At 45.6% G+C, this 18,666-nt stretch overlaps 2 protein-coding genes across 3 annotated transcripts; one reads left to right on the top strand and one right to left on the bottom strand.

Moving 5' to 3' along the window:
• Positions 1 to 825: 825 nt before the first annotated feature.
• On the bottom strand, positions 826 to 18,299 carry LOC6587573 (transcription factor IIIB 90 kDa subunit). Its single transcript, XM_002013068.2, has 7 exons — positions 18,058 to 18,299; positions 17,625 to 17,993; positions 17,451 to 17,555; positions 2,461 to 2,610; positions 2,150 to 2,376; positions 1,157 to 2,087; positions 826 to 1,097 (listed from the first exon to the last, which is right to left on the bottom strand). Exons 1-7 carry the CDS (start codon positions 18,128 to 18,130, stop codon positions 955 to 957), a joined length of 1,998 nt encoding a protein of 665 aa, XP_002013104.1. The 5' UTR covers positions 18,131 to 18,299; the 3' UTR covers positions 826 to 954.
• On the top strand, positions 5,285 to 15,709 carry LOC6587605 (BTB/POZ domain-containing protein 6). 2 transcript variants are annotated; one of them, XM_026984806.1, is made up of 6 exons: positions 5,285 to 5,489; positions 11,435 to 11,826; positions 13,359 to 13,871; positions 13,936 to 14,089; positions 14,159 to 14,833; positions 14,911 to 15,709. In XM_026984806.1, the coding sequence occupies exons 2-6, from the start codon at positions 11,499 to 11,501 to the stop codon at positions 15,473 to 15,475; spliced, it is 2,235 nt and encodes a 744-aa protein (XP_026840607.1). In that variant the 5' UTR covers positions 5,285 to 5,489; positions 11,435 to 11,498; the 3' UTR covers positions 15,476 to 15,709. The 2 variants fall into 2 exon arrangements, with proteins under 2 accessions (XP_026840607.1, XP_026840612.1); XM_026984811.1 differs by lacking the exons at positions 5,285 to 5,489; positions 11,435 to 11,826 and adding an exon at positions 13,130 to 13,289.
• Positions 18,300 to 18,666: the final 367 nt, after the last annotated feature.

Genomic DNA, 18,666 nt, shown 5'->3' with positions numbered 1-18,666 from the left:
TGTCCCAGTGCAGGGCTACATCCACACCCACATCCACAGCCGCAGCCACGGTCAGCCCATCAGGATTGTCGAGTGGTTCGTGTGCATTTTATTAATAACTATTCCCCAGCCAGCTGTGGGCTTATGCAAATTAGCGAACGGACATTAAGTGCAGTTAACTTCAGTTTGATTCGGCTGCGTTTTTGGGGGGCAGGAAAGTTTAAAGCCCAAAACTGTGCAACACTTTATGGCTGCTTCGCTGGGGCTAAGAGTTAAGAGCTAGGGCGAGTACTAGTGCGATTGCGAGTGCCTGTGAGGGACGGAGGCGGAGCCAAGTAAATTAACACTAATTACAACATAATAACTATAAAATCGCAAAGACAAGTGCTCGGCAGTAGACTGAACAGCTCATTGCCGGGCACTTGCCACTCAACAAGCCGCCCAGGCCGTGGAGTCGAGCCAAGTTTCTTGGCCTGTCTGCCTGTCTGCCTGCCTGTGCCGTGGCATGACTCAGGCCGCCTGCAGTGCCGTGCAGGAGCAGAGTCCGGAGAATGGCGAGCAAAACAAAGTGCAAAACATGATTAAGAGTGAAATATTTATTTGCAGCACTTGGAGGCGCGCCACGGCAGCACCAACAATTAGAAACAAGCTACTACTAAACCCGCTGCCAGGCTGCCTTGCTGCCAGCCTGCCCCCACTCGACCGCCCGGACTCCGACATGGCTTAAACATGTAAATGGCTGCGCCAGGGCCGCAGGGCACAAGCCGTGAAGCAGCGATGATTTAATGGCTGCCAACTCGCCAAAGGAGCAGGAATAGCACTACTGCAACAAGTGCAGGCGGAGGAGCACAACAGGGCGAAGGACTTTGAGATTAATTTAATTGTATTATTATTAGTAAGACGCATACTATAAAAATCTGTGTGTATCGTATCTTAATGGCTAAAACGCTGAAAGGGCTAAATGCAAACTTAAGTCTAGTAGTCCTCCTCCTCAAAGCCGTAGCCAAACTCGTCGTCGTCGTCAGCGCCCTTGTACAGCATGTCCTGCAGCGAGGCCTCTGGCTCCGCCTCGGGCTCCGGCTCTGCCTCGTCTACCTCGGCCTCGTCCTCCAGGAAATCTGTGGAAGAGAGATTTCCATTAGATTGCAAGCAGTTCCATTGGCCCAGCGCTACTTACCTGCTTCCAATACGGGCTTGGTATCAGGCTGCTCTACCTCCAGCTCAGGCGCCTGGCTGATAGGCAGGCCTGCCTCAATCTTGGGCCGTTTCCTGCTGGGTCCAGGCAGATCGTAGGCTGGCTTGGACCGACTGCCCTTAGGGGCAATGGGACCCTCTTCCACAATGACCGGCTGCTGCTTCAGTTCCTCCAAGGTTGTGGGCTTAGTGTCCACACTGGATGACGGGGATTGGCCCGTCAGGCCGGCAATGCTGTCAGTTAGTGTCTTGAGGATGTCGTAGTTGATTTTGCTGGAGATTTTCTTCTCCTGAAGCATCTTTTCGATCGCCTCGCCAGCCGTAGACGATGGACCGATGACCTTCTTGCGCGGCTTTCGTTTTTTCTTCTCAGGCTTGCCCTCCTCCCGCTCCTTGGCCAGCCGCTCGTCGCGCTCCTTCTGCTCCTGCAGATACTCCGCATTCATGTTCTTCCACATTTCCAGTTTGGTCACAGCCTCATCCTCGGTCAGCACATACTGATCCAACTCATCATCGTTCAGATCGTCGATGACGAGCTCTGTTTCCAGTGGCTGCTTTGCCCTCTCCACATCCTCCAGTTCGCTTTGAGTTACCCGACAAATGGCCTCGATATCGGGCCGCAGGCCCTCAATGCCTGCCATCAGGCTGCCAGGCTCCGTCTTTTTCACATCCTCATTGTGCTCAATCAGATCTTTGATTATCGCAGCATTGGACTGCTCAATGAACTGTCTGGAGTCCTCCATCTCTATGTCGTTCTCGCAGACACTTTTCGGTGTGCCAGGCTCCGAGCCAAATGAAGTGTCGCCCTTGATTTTCGTCAGTTGACGGAACACGCTGCTGGAGTACTTCCCGAGATCCTTTTCCAGATGTGCATCAATCTCCTTTTGCAGTTCCGTCAGCTCGTGCTCGCCCATCTACGGGAGCGATTTATAAAATAAATAAAATATGCGCGAGAGCTCCACTGTGTATCACTTACATCCTTGATCCTCTCACGATCCTTTTTCCGTGCTGCCCTGAAGGAAGGCGGATCCTGTTCTCGCTCCAAGTCCACGGTCATAAACTCCTCCAGCGTTAGACCGCCCGACGGCGTCTCGGCGAACTCGGAGAGGCGCTTGCGCAGCGTCGACTCATGAATCTTGACCACACCGATCACATCAACCATGGTGCGGCTAAAGTCATGCATGCGTGCGGCAATCAGGAGTGCTTAAAGGAGGGATAGAAAATTGAATATGCATGAGGTAACCGTTTTCGCCATTCACCTTTAACCGAACTATAATCCCATCTCACCTGCTCCACAGAGTCCAGTGGGTCGTCGTCCCGAGTGCATGCAATCCTTCTTCATCCGCTGGACAATCCTCAGGGCCGTCATGGACACCTCATGGGTCTTGGCGCCCAGCTGCAGGCGATTGGCAAACCGCATAATGTACAGGCAGGGATCTGTAAAAATAGAAGAGCAATAAGGAAGCAATGAGTATCAACAGATTTAAATAACATTAGCAAACCAAACCACTGCAAGAGCATCAGCCGAAGAACTTGTTCGACGACCTTGAAGCCCGGCTCGGCTCGGCTTTGCTGCCCAATGAAATCGAAAACATTCAATAACCGGCCCCAGACAACCATGGACAGCCAGCTGCCGAAATAAACAGTCTTGAACCCGAACTTCAGGTATATACGAGTATGTTTTTATTCAATTCATTCAACTTTTACATGAGGCCCACAGTCAGAGAGAGCGAGAGAGCGAAGAGTGCAAGAGTCGGAGAGTGGTATATCAACTTTATAGCATGCGATAAATTGTGCGCGCGCTCTCCATACAGACATCACGCATCCGTCACGTAGTCCAGCGTTTATCCCCCTCGCATAAGTTTGGGGCCATTCGATGGCCCATTAAACCAATAATTAGTTGTATTTGAACTAGATGAAAGATAAGACCAGACCAGCCAAGGAAGCCGCCGCCAACCGACAACGAACAACATCGACACCAACCTGTGCAATTAACACTTGGCCCAGTCCCAGTCCCAGTCAGAGACCCAGTCCCAGCCATCCAACAACACAGCAACGGAACAAAAGGCAAAGCCAAACGCAAACAACAATTAACGCACGGCAAATATCAGCTCGACAACGCAATGGAAAATCAAAAGCCCCAGATCCAGAGACGCGACCTTGCCAACATATTTGCTAGCGTTTTTTCTCTTTTTTGTTTTTGTTTTTGTTTTATATATTTCCCCTTTTTTTGCAGTTGGGAAATGTCATAGAGTGAGGGGAGATTTCCCAAGAAATAACAAATACTGCCGGCTGTGGCTGTGGCTGTGGCTGTGGCTCTCACACAATGGGGTGAGAAATTATTAATTTCAATTTTACATAATCGTTTGAATAATTGTCCAAGTAAATGATAAAATAATTTTGAGTATAATTACTCATTTAATTACAATTAAATGGTTATTGTTTGGCCAGACCAGCGAAATTATGTGAGCGCATACAAAAGCGAGAAAGAAACACAAAAGAAACCTCTTGTTTGTGTGTTTATTTACAGGAAAATAATCTACAAAATGTCACAGTAAATACAACATTTACAAAACCTTTTTTAGAGCAATGCAATGGTCATTTCCCACAGTTCAGCATCATATAAGCCATGATATGCCTCGCTTTTCGTGCACATTAGCCGCCGTCTCCATGGTAGTCCTCCGCACTTTGTGCCACCAGCTTGATTGTTTATGCCGCTCCACTTGACACACAAAGGCAGATGGCTGTTAAACGTCAACCACGGCTGCCCCAGCCATCTCCTAGAGGAAGCTTGTCAAAGTCTCGCTAACTGCACTTGACAAAAAAAAGAGGAAAAAAGAAGACCAAGAACTAAGCAACAAGAGGAAAAAAATTATTTATTAAACCCTAATGAATGCGCACATTTGTGGAGGCCCGCTAGCAGCCTCCCTCCAGCCAGCCAGCCAGCCGTCCATTCACCATCCCACCATCCGAACCCTCGGAAGCAACTGCCGTTGAGTGCCCCACTTGAAAAATGATGCCGCCACTGCGGCTGTGACTGGGAACTGCGATTGGGAACTGAAAGAGTGACTGGGGACATGCTTCATTGACCCTTCAGCACCACGCCCACACATCTAGAGCAGCTGTTACTCCTGGGATGCGATGCGAGATACTGTTGGGGAACTGCTACTGCTCGACAGTGGCCTGCACGGCTGCTGCTAATGGTTTCTTAATGTCTCCCGGCCCAGCCCTACTCTGCCCTGCGGACAGTCTGCAACTGCAGCTAGTGAAATTATTATTATTTAAACTTTATTTTTGCGTTTGTCATGACAGCAATTATCATTTTGGGTGCGGTTGGGCCGCTTCTCCCCGCCACTCTCCCCACAAGGCTGCCTTTGATTACTTTGCGTTTTCTGAAAAATGCCGGCAATTTTGGTTACTGGCTCGGTGTTTTCCTCGACGCAATTAACTGTAGTGCCTGCTTTAATTGTTTTGTAATTGACCAAGAATTCGTGATTAATGATGAAATTGGAATCTTGGGAGTACACAATACTTATTGTGTGCCCAAGAGTTTAACTAAAAAAGGTCTGTGCTGGAAAGACCTTACACTACTCATATTACAATCCATTTAAAGAAGAAAAATAGTAGATGTACATAGGTCCAAGAGCACACTCTTAAATTTGATTCATATTTAACTGGATTCGTCAAATACGAATCATATACTTTGGATTAACACATAAATCTATCCAATGTGAAATCTAGGTTTTCGAGTTAACAAACACAAGTCTGTTTGCGCTCTATAAACATCAATTCAAGTTCAGGGACGACAATCGGTATGACGAGCTGGTGGAACCAGGCTAAAGGTCTCACCTCATGAATGAAACATTCTAAAATGTAGATTCGAAACTTTTCCGCGCAGTGTAGGGGCACTCACGAAATCTGTTCGCACTCAATAAACATACAATCAAGTGCAGAATATGGGCACAGTTATCGCATGGGATAAGTGACCGTCTCAAGGCGAACAAACACGAAGACGACGAAGGCGGGCAGAGCCGCTCGGCTGTGATCTTTAGCTTCACCGTTGGCTCGGTTCGTCTCTCACTACGAATTCGTTCGTTGGCTCGCGCGCACCTCAAGCCGCAGTCGCAGTCACAGTAGCCCCCACCGTCCCAGTCCCAGTCTCAGTCCAGTCTCAGGCCCCGGTCGAAACATTCTGCAACAGAAAAAACCACAACAACGTGGCCGGTCGACGCGCATGCGCAGAGGCAGCTGGAAAAAAAAGAGTCCCTCCTCACATGTAAAAAATCTTCTTTCAACTGCTGTGGTTTCTCGAGAGTGTGAGTGGTTTGCTTTTTGCGGCTGCTGCTGCTGTACAAATTACCAAAGTGTGTATTCGTACGGGTATTCGTACAATTGTTTGTTAAAATAATAATAATCACTTGCAGTGTGCGCGTAGCTCGCTCGCTTGTTTGTTTGTTCTCCTGTTGACGTTTTAATTTATGTGCAAATGCCGGTTGGGGCGTCAATTACTGCGAGTGAAGTGCAAATATTACACAGATACAAGGAGGAGGGGTCGAAAAAAATACCCAAAAATTCCATGCAGATAATTGCTTATAATGGCTTTGGATTAAAGCCCCGACGAGAGGCTCTTCATATTCTAACATTCAACTCCAGTGAAGTGCAAAAAAAACCCCCCAAAAATTTCCTACAGATAATTATTCTAAATGATTGTGGATTAAGCCTGTATGATACACTCTTAAAGTTCTTCTGAATGACTGAATTAATGTAAAAGATGTCCAATCAGCTGATTTTGAGAGTCTTCACAAGTCAATTTTACAAGTGAAAAGCAGTAAATTTGTAAGGTGCTAATAAGATAAATTTAATACAATGCTCATATTTGGCAGAAGTTAAATCTGTGTATCAAAATATTTAAATAAAATCAAATTATTCGTTTAGCACAGAAGCAGTTCACATAACCTTGAAAAGCAGTGCTAATCCTAGAAGCAGTTTCTGCTGCTTGGTGTTCTTTTTAATCTAAAATTGAAAGGCAGTGCAATTTGATAAGCAGTAGACTAACCCGACAAGCAGTTCCCATCTTAGAAGCAGTTTCTACTGCTTGCTACCAGTTTCATCTCCCTCTAATTGAATTAATACAGTTATTCATTAGAACTAATGAAATTAAGTGTCATACAGGCTTCAGCTGTCTGTCTCTCTTTCTCCAAGTCACGCTCTCAAAGTATCCATATTTTTCTCTCTCTCTCTCGAATGTGTCACGTGTTCGGTTTGTCTTCTTTATTGGCTTCAATCTCTGTCCCATTCAGTGCAAACTGTATAAATGATACATAGATATTCCATCGATAACAGCCGCGAATGAACAGTTGCAGCAGTTAATTGATTGCCCAAATATGTGGATAAGCTATTAAGCCACCATCCAGATGTGAGAAGCAAGCAAATGCTGTGGCTGGTGTGATGAGAGCCTTGCCGAAGGTCACCTCCCCCCAAGATGGTGCAATGAAAGTGCTAAGCCTTGAATGGAATCAACAATCAATCAACAAATCAAAGAACACTTGAAAATACTTATTTAATCCCACCCGAAAAGCACATGGCAGTGCATTAACGATCAGCTGATTCTCAAGGGTGCTAATGGTGCTATCTTCAAGTGAAGTCTCGACTCTGTTATCACCTACGGACTGAGTAGATCGCCGGTTCTGGCCGTATAACTATCTGTGAAATGCACTTCTCACTAATTACTAACTATTTAGCTATAATTTTCCGCTCATAACTATGATTTTGATTATTGTTTCTGGAGGTGATTTTTTAATGACTGTCCGTCGGTCCGCCCTCTGTCAGTGTTTGCCAATAGTCCGGGGTTCGGACTGAAATTTCCCTGCCCTGCCAGCGCAAAGATCAGTCAAAAGCTCACCACAATTTCTTGTTTGTTCTTTCAACTTAAAGTCAACAGCAACAGAAACAGACACAGACACACCCTGGCGAAAATAAAGCTTACGAAATGGCATAAATATATCTTTCTATTCTGGGCATCGAAATGCCATTTAAAATTCCACTCAAGACTCCAGCGGACTGGGGGGACATGAATATTTAAATATTAAGTAACGCCGGGCACAGAAAGCGTTTTTGTCCAAACCGACTGACTCGATGACAATTTGTTGTTGCCACCCAGCAGAAGATTATTTAAAAACTTGAGCAAAGAAACGAGCAGCCAAAGAATCCAGAACTGGTTCCAGACTCAGCAAAAAATGTACGAAAAAAACCATAAACATTTCACAAAGAATATGTCACAAGAATTAAATAAAACCGAATCGAATTTAGCAATTCATTCGCACTCGAATTCAACGCATTCAATAGGGGGGATTTTACTGGGCCAAGCAATAAAAAAGATTCGAAAACAAACAGCAGCAAAAAAAAAATGTATTTTAAAATTTAAAAAAAAAATGTTAATTCGTCAAGTCATTAGACAAAATGCAGCATGACTTGAGTTACCAAATAATCTAAAGAAATATGAAAAGTGAGTGAGAAAAACTGCATGTTAATGTCTATAAAATGATCTGCAAATTAAAGCGTCTAAAGGCGCAGACGCCAGGCCGACCCAAAGACAGAGCCCCCAACCGACAGCCGACAGCCGACAAGCCGAGTCTGTCTGAATAATTGCGAAACAACCTAAGGGCCCTCGAAACGAGGCATAGACTTATACGAACACAAAACCCCACTCCGGCATCGAGAGTCGCGTCGAGTCGAGTCGGACGCGGCAAGTGACTACTGCCAGATGGAACTCAGACTTTTGAGCGTGACAAGAATGGGATAGACTCTGGCCGAAAAAACCCCCAACCCGGGAGGAAACAATGGGAAGTGGTGTTAACTTCCTATATAAAGCCTCCCCATTAGCATGGAAATATTTGTTGGCTTGAGATTTTGGAATATCTAGAATTATTAATGGCACTACTGTGCCTTGACATGTAGGTAGTTAATGGCGATGTACCCCATATGGAATGCATTCAGTATGGAATTCCTTATCAGTATTACTTTTGTTCAATCGCTGATTTTCGCTCAATTGATCTGCTCAGTGAATCCTTTCATAGGAACCTTTCAAAATAGGCAATATACCATGATCTATATAGATGTGATCTAACCTCAAGCTAAATGCATTGCAACCCAAGAACAACCCGTTTTGAAAGCCTCGTTTTTATCAGATTGCAGTGTTTTTAAGCTGACCCAAAACCATTCCATCCCAAGACAAAAAGCCTCGACCACTGGGGCAAGTGTCCAATATAACGAAGAAAAAAATCCCAACAAAATACAGACAAGAGAGCACATAATTAAAGTGCAAAATCGACAAATCAACAAAACTGCTTGACCGACTGATCTGTGGATCGACCGTTCGACTGTTCGACCGATCGACAGTTCGAGCGTTTGACCGACGAATCGTGGGTTCGAAGGCATGGGCCACGTGAGCGAATGGTTTTTCGGCCAGACACGGCCCAAGCATATACATATGCGAGTGTGTTTGTGGGGACCCTGGAGGTCGTTGCTTTGCCAGCTTTAGATGCCAGGCTTGGATCTGGAAGGGAGGAGTTTTGTAGGGAGGGTTAAGTGCAGGCAGACCCCCGTTTTATGAGACATTTTGCTAATCAGTTATATGCGTGGCGATTGCAAAATTGTCTTAAAATGAAAAATGCAACAAAAGGAGCTCGTTAAAAGCAAAGAGCCGAGAAATAATGAGAAACCAAAAGGCAAAAGACAAAAGACAGAAGAAACAGCCACAAAAACAGAAACAGAAACCGAAACCGAAACACAGAAAGAGAAACACCAAAGAAAAGACAACTCTTCACTTTTTTCTCCGAATAGCCGTCGCAGTCGCCATCGCTTACACCTCTTCATGCTCGGACATACATATGTTTTCGCTGGTGGCTTACTTTTGGGGGAGGAGAGTGTAATGAGGAAACAAAAATCGAAAGTGTTACGCGGGCGTTGCTTTGAGGGTCTGGTGCCTGGGCTCTCTCTCTCTCTCTCAAAGTATGACCCGACAGGGCCCCAATGTGGGTCACTCCATTTGCAATTCAAGAGGCAATGAAAAATGAAATGAAACACAAGCCCCCACCAAGACCACAAATAAATTAAGAAAAAGGCCGCCACAAGTCAATGCAGGCGGCAAATTTGAAATGCGTTTCATACTCGCACAAAGTGGAAAGACTGTAACAGTGCGGAAAAAACCCATTTAATACGAAAATAAACTTGCACATAGGAACAAATTTCACAAAATGCTGAAAAACAAAAACACCACCAAGCCGAAAATAAAACAAAAGCCTACAGCTGATGAATAATAAACGTGACTTGATTGTTAAGCCAAGAAATTAATTTAGCATAAATTGAGTGTGTGTTTTGCATGGCAGCTGGGACGGGGATGCGGACGGGGATGGAGATGGAGAAGGAGAAGGGATGGGACGATGGGGCTGTCTGGGAGCTAACAGCTGCACAGATTTATGTCTGCCCAATTGATTCCCATTTGACAAAGAATATATCCATAAATTCCAATTAACCAACAGTTAAATGGTCGGTTGCCAGCCCAGAGCATCAGCAAACAAATGACAGCACAATTTGCACGAAAATCTGTCATAAGAAATCACTTAAGGGTGAAACTGATAATAAAAAACGAAGTTATATTCTCTATTTCCTTTGTATTTCCGTATAAGCGGTTTTTTTGAAGTTCAATGTTGTCCATAATTACAGCTTACTAACTCACATTGAATTCACTCAGAAATACATTAAGCACATATCATTTTGACATAAAAACTATAGAAATACATATACATACACTAGGAGGCAAGTTTGTTATATAAAAAAGCACAAAAGCAAACCGTGCCAAAAACAAACACATACATTTTTTATAAAACTACAACTTTAAGAGACAAATTCATATATCTTATAGGCTATCAATAGCACTGACCAAATCATTGATCGCATTGCGATTCGACCAAGTTCAAGAGCCGGTAATTAAGCTATCACAAGTTTTTCACAGTTACTCAAAATAAAACAGAACTGCCAGAAATTTCACTGTAATTGGAGCGAACTGCTCTTGCAGCCTGTCCAATACATCCTTATTCTCATTGGGGATACAATTGAGCATCCTTCAATAAAAACATGAATACCTACGTTATTTCGTCAATTAAAAGTAGTTTCGGAGTTGTCACCCCACCTGATTTCTGTACGAAGCTAAGTTGGCTGCGCAAATGGAGTCCAACTAACGGTATTTTCCCGCAACTTTTGAGGAAACTATCTTTCAAGGCAACGCAGTTGACCTTACTTAACTACTTAAAATCAAGTTCAAATTAAGGGCAGTAATTTAGCCAACACTAATTCTCGTCAAGGTTATTTTGCTGTTAAATAACACTAATCGCAGGTAAACAGAACAAAGATCAGACACGAGACAATCGAAGCATGAAGAACTTCATTAGGCGTCAACAGCAAATTGCTTTGTTAATTTGTCAAGTCATTTAAGGAGGAGGCGTGCCAGTGCGGGGGGCGTTTTCAGGTATCGTACACACCGGCCCATATCGGAGAGTCGCAACAAAGTTGTTGATTGTCCAAGACACCCGACAACCGGGCCGTCGTCATCATCCGCGCGGAATGACGCGGACAAAAGAAAGAGAGAGAAAAATTATGTTCATGTCTGCGGCCGTTTTGTTTTGGTTACGGACTTCGCCGTGCTGCCAATTAAAAATAGCCGCTTGCATAATTTCCTCTCTACGGGCGGAGAGGAGAGTACTCTCAGGTGCACAGAGGAATGGGTTCTGCTTAGGCGGCTGAGAGACATCAGAGGCGACCCCAAAAGAGTTAAGCCAAAGCCGAGATTTTGGGGCGGAGAGCAGACCAGACCAGACCAGATTTAATCCACTTCCTGTAGCTGATAAAATACGTCAGATGCGTGTGGAAATGGTTGGGGAAGTGGAAGTGAAAGTGCAACCGCAAATGGCAATTTGTTAGCCATGCCACAGCATCTTTTGATACTCTTCCAAGGGGGTAAAGTGCTTCAGAAACTCCTAAATTCTGGACACTGTATTCATACATCATATATCATATTGTTTTAGGGTCTTGGCAGGTCATCCGACTAACCTTTATATAGTATGTTTTCTTGTAATCTTTTTACAAAAAAGGAACTTGCAAGAGTATAAGATCTTCGGTGATTGGAAATGTTGTAGCTTTCACGCATTTTGTCATTCGTTACATAATCCCAAGCGCTTGCTCTCTTTCCGTTTTGTTGTTACAGTTGTTGGTGAGGGCGGCGTGGGCGAGAGGACAGGTGTAGCGATGACAGCGATGTCGGCTCAAAGATGATCGAGGCCTTTGCGAATCACCTGAGCAGTCATTTGGGACGTCACCTCTTCTACTGGTCGATTGATACGACGGCACCGAACAGAGCCAGCAGCGGCAGTGGCAGCGGCAGCGACGGTGGGAACTACGGCCTCAATCTGCGTCTCTCCGAGCTGATCAACAAGTTCCACGGCCCCCTCGAGAGGGGCGTGCAGGTGCTGGATCATCTGCTGACCCTCGAAGAGGACGACTTCGCCGGCCATTGGGGCAGCGCCTACGCGCACAACTATGAGCCGGAGTACGCGGTCCGAGTGCCGGAAAACGAGGAGATGCCCCCGCCCGAACACAGTGAGTATTAGGGGGCATGGAGTGGGTATCGATCCACCAAATGACTACAAATTAGTTTGCGCAAAGGTCAACAACATTATTTGTTGTAATTTTCGGCACAAACACCGCTCTCTGCCGGCTGCTGCTGCAGCCCCAGAAACTGGTTTAGATCGTGGTGGTCGACGTATGTATGTGCGTGTGTGTGGGAATGTGCTAAGAAATAAACAAACCTTCGACGGGCGACAGACACGATGGAGCGGATGGATGGCATCGGCGATGACCAACCCAAAACAAGCAGCCATGCGATCCATCGAATCGATTTCAAGTTCAACACATTTTATGGTCGTTTTAAATATGCACAGGCCAAACTAAATAATAAATAATCAACAAGACCAAATATGAGTCAAGTTTAAATCAGTTTTGAGTACATGCAAATACCCACAGAAGCAAGGCTACGAAAAAGAAAGAGATTGAGACAACGACAGCGATAAAGACTGTTGTAGAAGCTCTAAGATCATCCCTTACACGTACGCCTTGACGTTGACGCGCGTTTATGGTGGGCCATGACGGAAATACATATTAGCCGCGAGTGGCCGTGATATAATCAATGAGTTGCGAAATTGGAAGCACAGCTCATTCAAATTCAAAACATGCGCGCGCTCTCCTACATTTTGGGCTGTTAGCCAACACTGCAGCAACACAGTGTGACCAGCTCTGATAACAAGGAAAAACCTATCGTTATCGCTTCAAGAACAAATCAAACAATAAAAACAGCAGAGAAAATAAAAATAAAAGAAAAACATAAAAACAATGGCAATTGGCAGTGCACTATCCACTTAATTGAAAGCAAATGTTTGCATTTCACTCGATTCGCTAAAAGCCAGCTCAGCGCACTGCCAAAGGTCGGTTCGGGGCGCGGTGCATTTCGCCTGACCTCCAGATAATCGCGTTTTTCACATTTCCACTGCGACATGGCCAGTAGCAGCAGCAACAGCAGCAGCAACAATCACGGCAGTAATAATAGCAACAATATAATGGCCCTGAATCGGCTATCCCTAAAGTCGGCCAACAAGCGCAACCAGGAGTCAATGTCCCATTCGCAGCCGAACGGCGGCTGGATAAACGGTAAGAAAAGCGGGCAGAGGGGGGGAGCAGTGCAGGTGCGCCGTGTCTGTGAGTTATTGATTTTCCACACAAATCGCACTGCCGCCGCCGAGGAGGGGAATGGAATGGAGTCGTGTCTAAAAGTCGCGCGCGCGCCTCTGCAGACAGCGCGAATGCGTCGCTATTTTTGGACGCTCCACTTTTTCCCGGTGGCACGGCTTTCATATTCGGGGGAAATTTAGTGAGAAAAATAGAAAAAGGGGGAGCCCGATGGCAACGGCATTCGTTATTTATTATGCGAACGCGACGGTAATCAACGGAAGTCGCACTTCCGAACGCACAAATGTTACATCGCATCCAGCAGACGCTGTCGGAATTGGGTGGGACCTTGCCGCCAATATCACTTGTCACAGAATAACCTTATAACGTATTAATATCCTGCCTTCCAGTGGAGACGCTCAATAATGGCAACATTCTGCTGCACTCGCCGCCGCACAACCATCAGCAGCAGCAGCAACAACAGCAGCGGGCGGGAGCAGCCCTCTCGCCACAGGCCGGAGGCGGCGCCTCGGGCAGTGCGGCCGATCAGAATATCCAGATAACCCAACCCATAAGCGCCCCATCCTCACCCCTGGCCTCGCCCGGTGCCCTCAACATCAGCAGTGTCGGCAGCCCCACGGCCTTCTGTATGCCCTCGAGCTCGGCAGCAGCCGCTGCCATTTCGGCTGCCTCTGCCGCCGCTGCCTCAAATTCAACCCCCACTCCCACTAGCGGCAGTGGATCGTATGTTTGTTCAGCTGGCGGCACCAACTGGCACTATGCGGCTGTGGGCGCCTCCAATGCCATCGACACGGCCGATCCCAACTGGCAGGCCAGCAAGGCGACGGTGCTGGAGCGGAACGCGGCCATGTTCAACAATGAGCTGATGTCGGACATCAAGTTCATTGTGGGCGAGGAGTTCGGTAAGTTCGGCATCCGCCAGCATCACTGATCCCCCGATTAAGTCTCGGTTTTCTCTTCGGACAGATATCGATCCCGTTCAAACAATACCCGCGCACAAATACATCCTAGCCACGGGCAGCTCGGTCTTCTATGCCATGTTCTATGGCGGTTTGGCCGAGAACAAACAGGAAATCAAAGTGCCTGATGTCGAGCCCACTGCCTTCCTAACGCTGCTAAGGTAGTATCGAATCCACGAGTATTTCAGAGGCTATCTATTATCATTGAACTTCTCCTTCTGACACTGCAGGTATCTCTATTGTGATGAAATCAAACTGGAACCTGAACACATCTTGGCCACTCTGTATGCGGCCAAAAAGTACATTGTACCGCATCTGGCACGGGCGTGCGTCAACTATTTGGAAGTGAAACTGACGGCAAAAAACGCCTGCCTACTTCTCAGTCAATCGCGTCTTTTCGAGGAGCCCGAACTGATGCAGCGTTGCTGGGAAGTGATCGACGCCCAGGCCGAGATGGCGGTTAAGTCCGAGGATTTTGTGGACATTGACCTCAAGACGTTCGAGTCGATATTGTCGCGCGAGACCCTCAACTGCAAGGAGATCCATCTGTTCGAGGCAGCCCTGAACTGGGCCCTCAACGCCTGCGAGAAGATGAGCATCGACAATACGCCCCAGAACAAGCGGCGGCTGCTGGGCCAGGCTCTGCACCTGATACGCATTCCGACCATGACACTGGAGGAGTTTGCCAACGGTGTGGCCCAGACTGGCATCCTCTCATCGCAGGAGACCATCGACATGTTCTTGCATTTCACCGCCAAAATGAAACCGAATCTCGGCTTTCCGACGCGTTCGCGTGCGGGCCTCAAGACCCAGGTCTGCCATAGATTCCAGTCATGCGCCTATCGCTCGAATCAGTGGCGTTACCGCGGGCGCTGTGATTCCATTCAGTTTTCAGTAGATCGCAGGTACATTAAAACCCCACCCACCCCACACAAATTGAAATTGAATCAATATCCCTAACTGCATGTCTGATCTTTGACAGAATCTTCATTGTGGGCTTTGGTCTGTACGGCTCGTCGACGGGCGCCGCCAACTACAACGTGAAGATTGAGCTGAAGCGCCTGGGCAGGACACTGGCCGAGAACGACACGAAGTTCTTCTCGGATGGGTCCAGCAACACGTTCCACGTATTCTTCGAGAATCCCATACAGATCGAGCCGGAGTGCTACTACACCGCCTCGGTCATACTCGATGGCAACGAGCTGAGCTTCTTCGGCCAGGAGGGTATGTCCGAGGTGCTCATGGGCAATGTGACATTCCAGTTCCAGTGTTCGTCGGAGAGCACCAACGGCACTGGCGTGCAGGGCGGCCAAATACCGGAACTGATCTTCTACGGACCAACCACAGTGACGGCCTTAAACTCGCCCACCAATTCGGTGTGTGCCACGCCAATCGCAGGAGCGGGTGGAGGCACAGCAGCTGGATCAGCGACTGCCGTTGCAAATGGCAGCAGCAGCGGATCGGCATCGACAGCTGCTGGCAACAATGTAAACAGCTCCGGGGAGGAACTCGGCGGCGGTGGCGGCGCCGGCGATGGAAGCACCTGATGTGCACAGCTCTACTGCGCCGAATGGCAGGGATCCTGCTACTATCGCCAGCAGCAGCCGCACCATCAGCAGCAGCAGCAACAGAGGAGACCAACACAGCAATATAAGACACAACCACAAATACAAAATAGAAACTCATGGGTTTTCAGTGCAACACAACAAAGCAAATTGGAGTTTTAGAGGAAACGATATAGCAGATATAGACGTATATACAGTACAGTTAGTACATATAGAGTGCTCTAGTTTTCGTAATAGTCCTATATAGTCATATATACATATATACACAAACGTATATAACCATACAGTCCTATATATACATCGCTACAGTGCGTTTCAAAGCTCTTGGACAAGGAGAAATGGTTTGGATAAGCTCAAGCCAATAATTATTGGTAGACTTCCATCGGCAGAGAGTTCTAGTTCGTTAAATATTTCATAGATTCGTTTCGTTAACTGTTTCAGCCGGCCCAAGGCTCTGAAACGCACTGTACCTAGTTTGTTGGCATATATAAAGATATTTTCAAAACAAAACAAGTTGAACATATACACCCAGACCTACATATATATAGATACAGATACAGATACGAAGTAGACTCGAAAACTTATTACGTTCCACAACTTGAGAGGTTTGCAGAGGGCGAGAGGTGGGATATAAAGCGGCGCAATATATACTGACATATAAATGCAATAAGCAAGGGAAAATCGGGCAATCAGTCAAGCTAAAGTTAATCAATATTCTAAAGTTGAATGCGAAAATGAATAACAGATATTTTTTGCCAGCATATACCTAACATATACTATACATCTGATCTGATACTGATACTGATATATACACATAAAAACTATATATAAACTATAAAGATATACTTGAAGAGGAAGTGAGGAAGGAGAAGCCATGTTAAGAGTTGCATTCGACGAATTTGACAGCAAAGTTAACCAGGTTTATGAAATACGACAGAGGTCTTGTATGCGCAACATTTCTCGATATATTAATAAACATTGTAGCATGCATTTGTTCTATATCGTAGTTATTTCCCCTATATAACGCTCATACCCAACATATATGCCTTTCCACTGATATCAAGCCCCGTACTTTTCACCTATCTATCTATGTATCTATTCTATCAATCCTAGGCTGCTCTGCGCAACAATCAACAATTTTATGTTCGACTTAAAACATTTCTTTGGAAATTGTACTGATTTTTTGCTTTTGATAAGAATCCAATTACTGTTTTTTATATATATATACATTATATATATGTATATATCTTTTTGAATGAAGCAAGTGTTATCCTATATTGAATATGAATCTATTATAATTATGTACTTTAATCAATAAAATATATTATTAGATTTTTTCGAATTTATACTGAAAGTGTGCTTTCAATTTGGATTGAGATGAAGATTACATATACGTATGTACTATATAGAATCCATTAGAATTATTGGGTATTAACGTTTTGAGCCATTCGCTGGTGCGAGGGAATCGAGAATCGATTTGCTGTGTATTGTTTTTGCTTTCTTGGGACTGACACTTGGCAGTTGGATTATGGGAACCGACTCAGCCCAAATCAATGACGAACAGACGACGCCAAGTAGGCAAAGCAGAGGTGTAGAGAGAATTGATAACCCGTGCACGCTTCTCCATATAACATCTTTCTGGTGCGTCATGCAACATGTTAGTAACCGACCGGTGTCTACAATCATAGTATGATCTACAATCGGACAAAATATACAATAATTCCTCGATCATAGCACGATCTAACAGCGGATTTGCTGTGGTAGCTCCACCATGATATTAGCTAAAATCCACATTAATTTTCCTTTTTAAATCCTTAGTTTCTGCATTTGTGAATATCTGATCGTTAAAATCGTGGATTTTCAAATTTCATTGGTATGGAAATACCATTGATTGGATATCATTTCAGAACTCAACTTAAACTAGTTATTCAAATTAAAGTTGGTCAGTTTCACTCACCCACAGACGGTATATTGATGCACAAAGCGTGTGACAATTTCAGATATGTGCGTCCCAGCTCATACGAGCAAATCTGCTGAACATCGCTTATGTCGATGAGGAGATCTACAAATGAAATTAAATCCAATTGAACCACTCCGTCTGGCGAGCTTCATGGGGAAACGGGTGACTTACGAGAGGTGCCCTCCGTGCGGCATGTCATGTACACACAAGCAGCGTAGATGTGGGTGCTTTTACGACCACGGGTCAGGTGACGACTGAGGGCCATCTTGAAGAAGTTGAGTGCCGTATCGGCATAGTGCTGAGACAGCTGCAGCTGCTGGCAGAGAAGAGTGATATCCTTCTTGGCCTTTTTGATGGTCACCTCGCGGGATTCCGTGCCCGAGCCCACTTGGAACTTGCCGTAGCCGTAGTTTGTGGCCCCACCCGATGATTCGGCTGAGACAAACTGTCCAATGGCTGCGGCGCCATGACCCACCTCCTCGAACTGCACCTCCGAGACAATGAGCGAATCCTCCAGCACAGAACCACAGTTCGTGCAAACTACAAAGGAAAATGACAGATGACACATGAAAAATGGAGTCACTATTGAAATTCCAGAGCCTACCCCGATCTCCTCGAGTATTGTCCTCCTCGATCTCATTGGATCCGCAATTGCGACACTTTAATCCCGTCGACATCTTGTTTGAACAGAGTCTTCCAGCTGTGGTCAAATCTTAAGAGCTGTGCTAGTCTAGGCTCTTCGGTAGGCAGCGGGAATCCAAGAAAGCAGCTCAAGCAACTATGTTTCTCTTCGGTATGGATGCATTTTCTTTTATTTTTGATTAAAAACAATTGTTAGTTTATTGTCAATGCACGCTAGCAGCCAGCTGACCACAACAAGCAGCGATTTACAGCACTGCCGATTGAGTGATTTGCAGCACTGAAGCAGAGGAAACTGTGGAAGGTGGCGCAACAAAAATATCCGAAAGGTGTTAGTAAAAATCGGCTTGTTTTAAAGAAAAATTAATTTTATATGACAAAACTAACCTCATATTGCACATAAAAAGTACGTCTTTTTGGATTTATTCAATTGAAAAATTGTATTCCGGGTATTCCATCAAAAACATCCGCGTGACGTCACACAGCCTCACATGTTTTCGTCACCCGATCACAATCACACTTTGTTCGAGTAAAAACCAAGAAATAAACAAGTTAAGGCGGCATCGAATTGCGC

Source organism: Drosophila persimilis, unplaced genomic scaffold (genome assembly GCF_003286085.1).
Source record: "Drosophila persimilis strain 14011-0111.01,24,50 unplaced genomic scaffold, DperRS2 tig00000000-arrow-pilon, whole genome shotgun sequence".
Lineage (NCBI taxonomy): Eukaryota > Metazoa > Arthropoda > Insecta > Diptera > Drosophilidae > Drosophila > Drosophila persimilis.
Note: the sequence above shows the minus strand (reverse complement) of the source record. Positions and strands in the feature narration are given on the sequence as shown.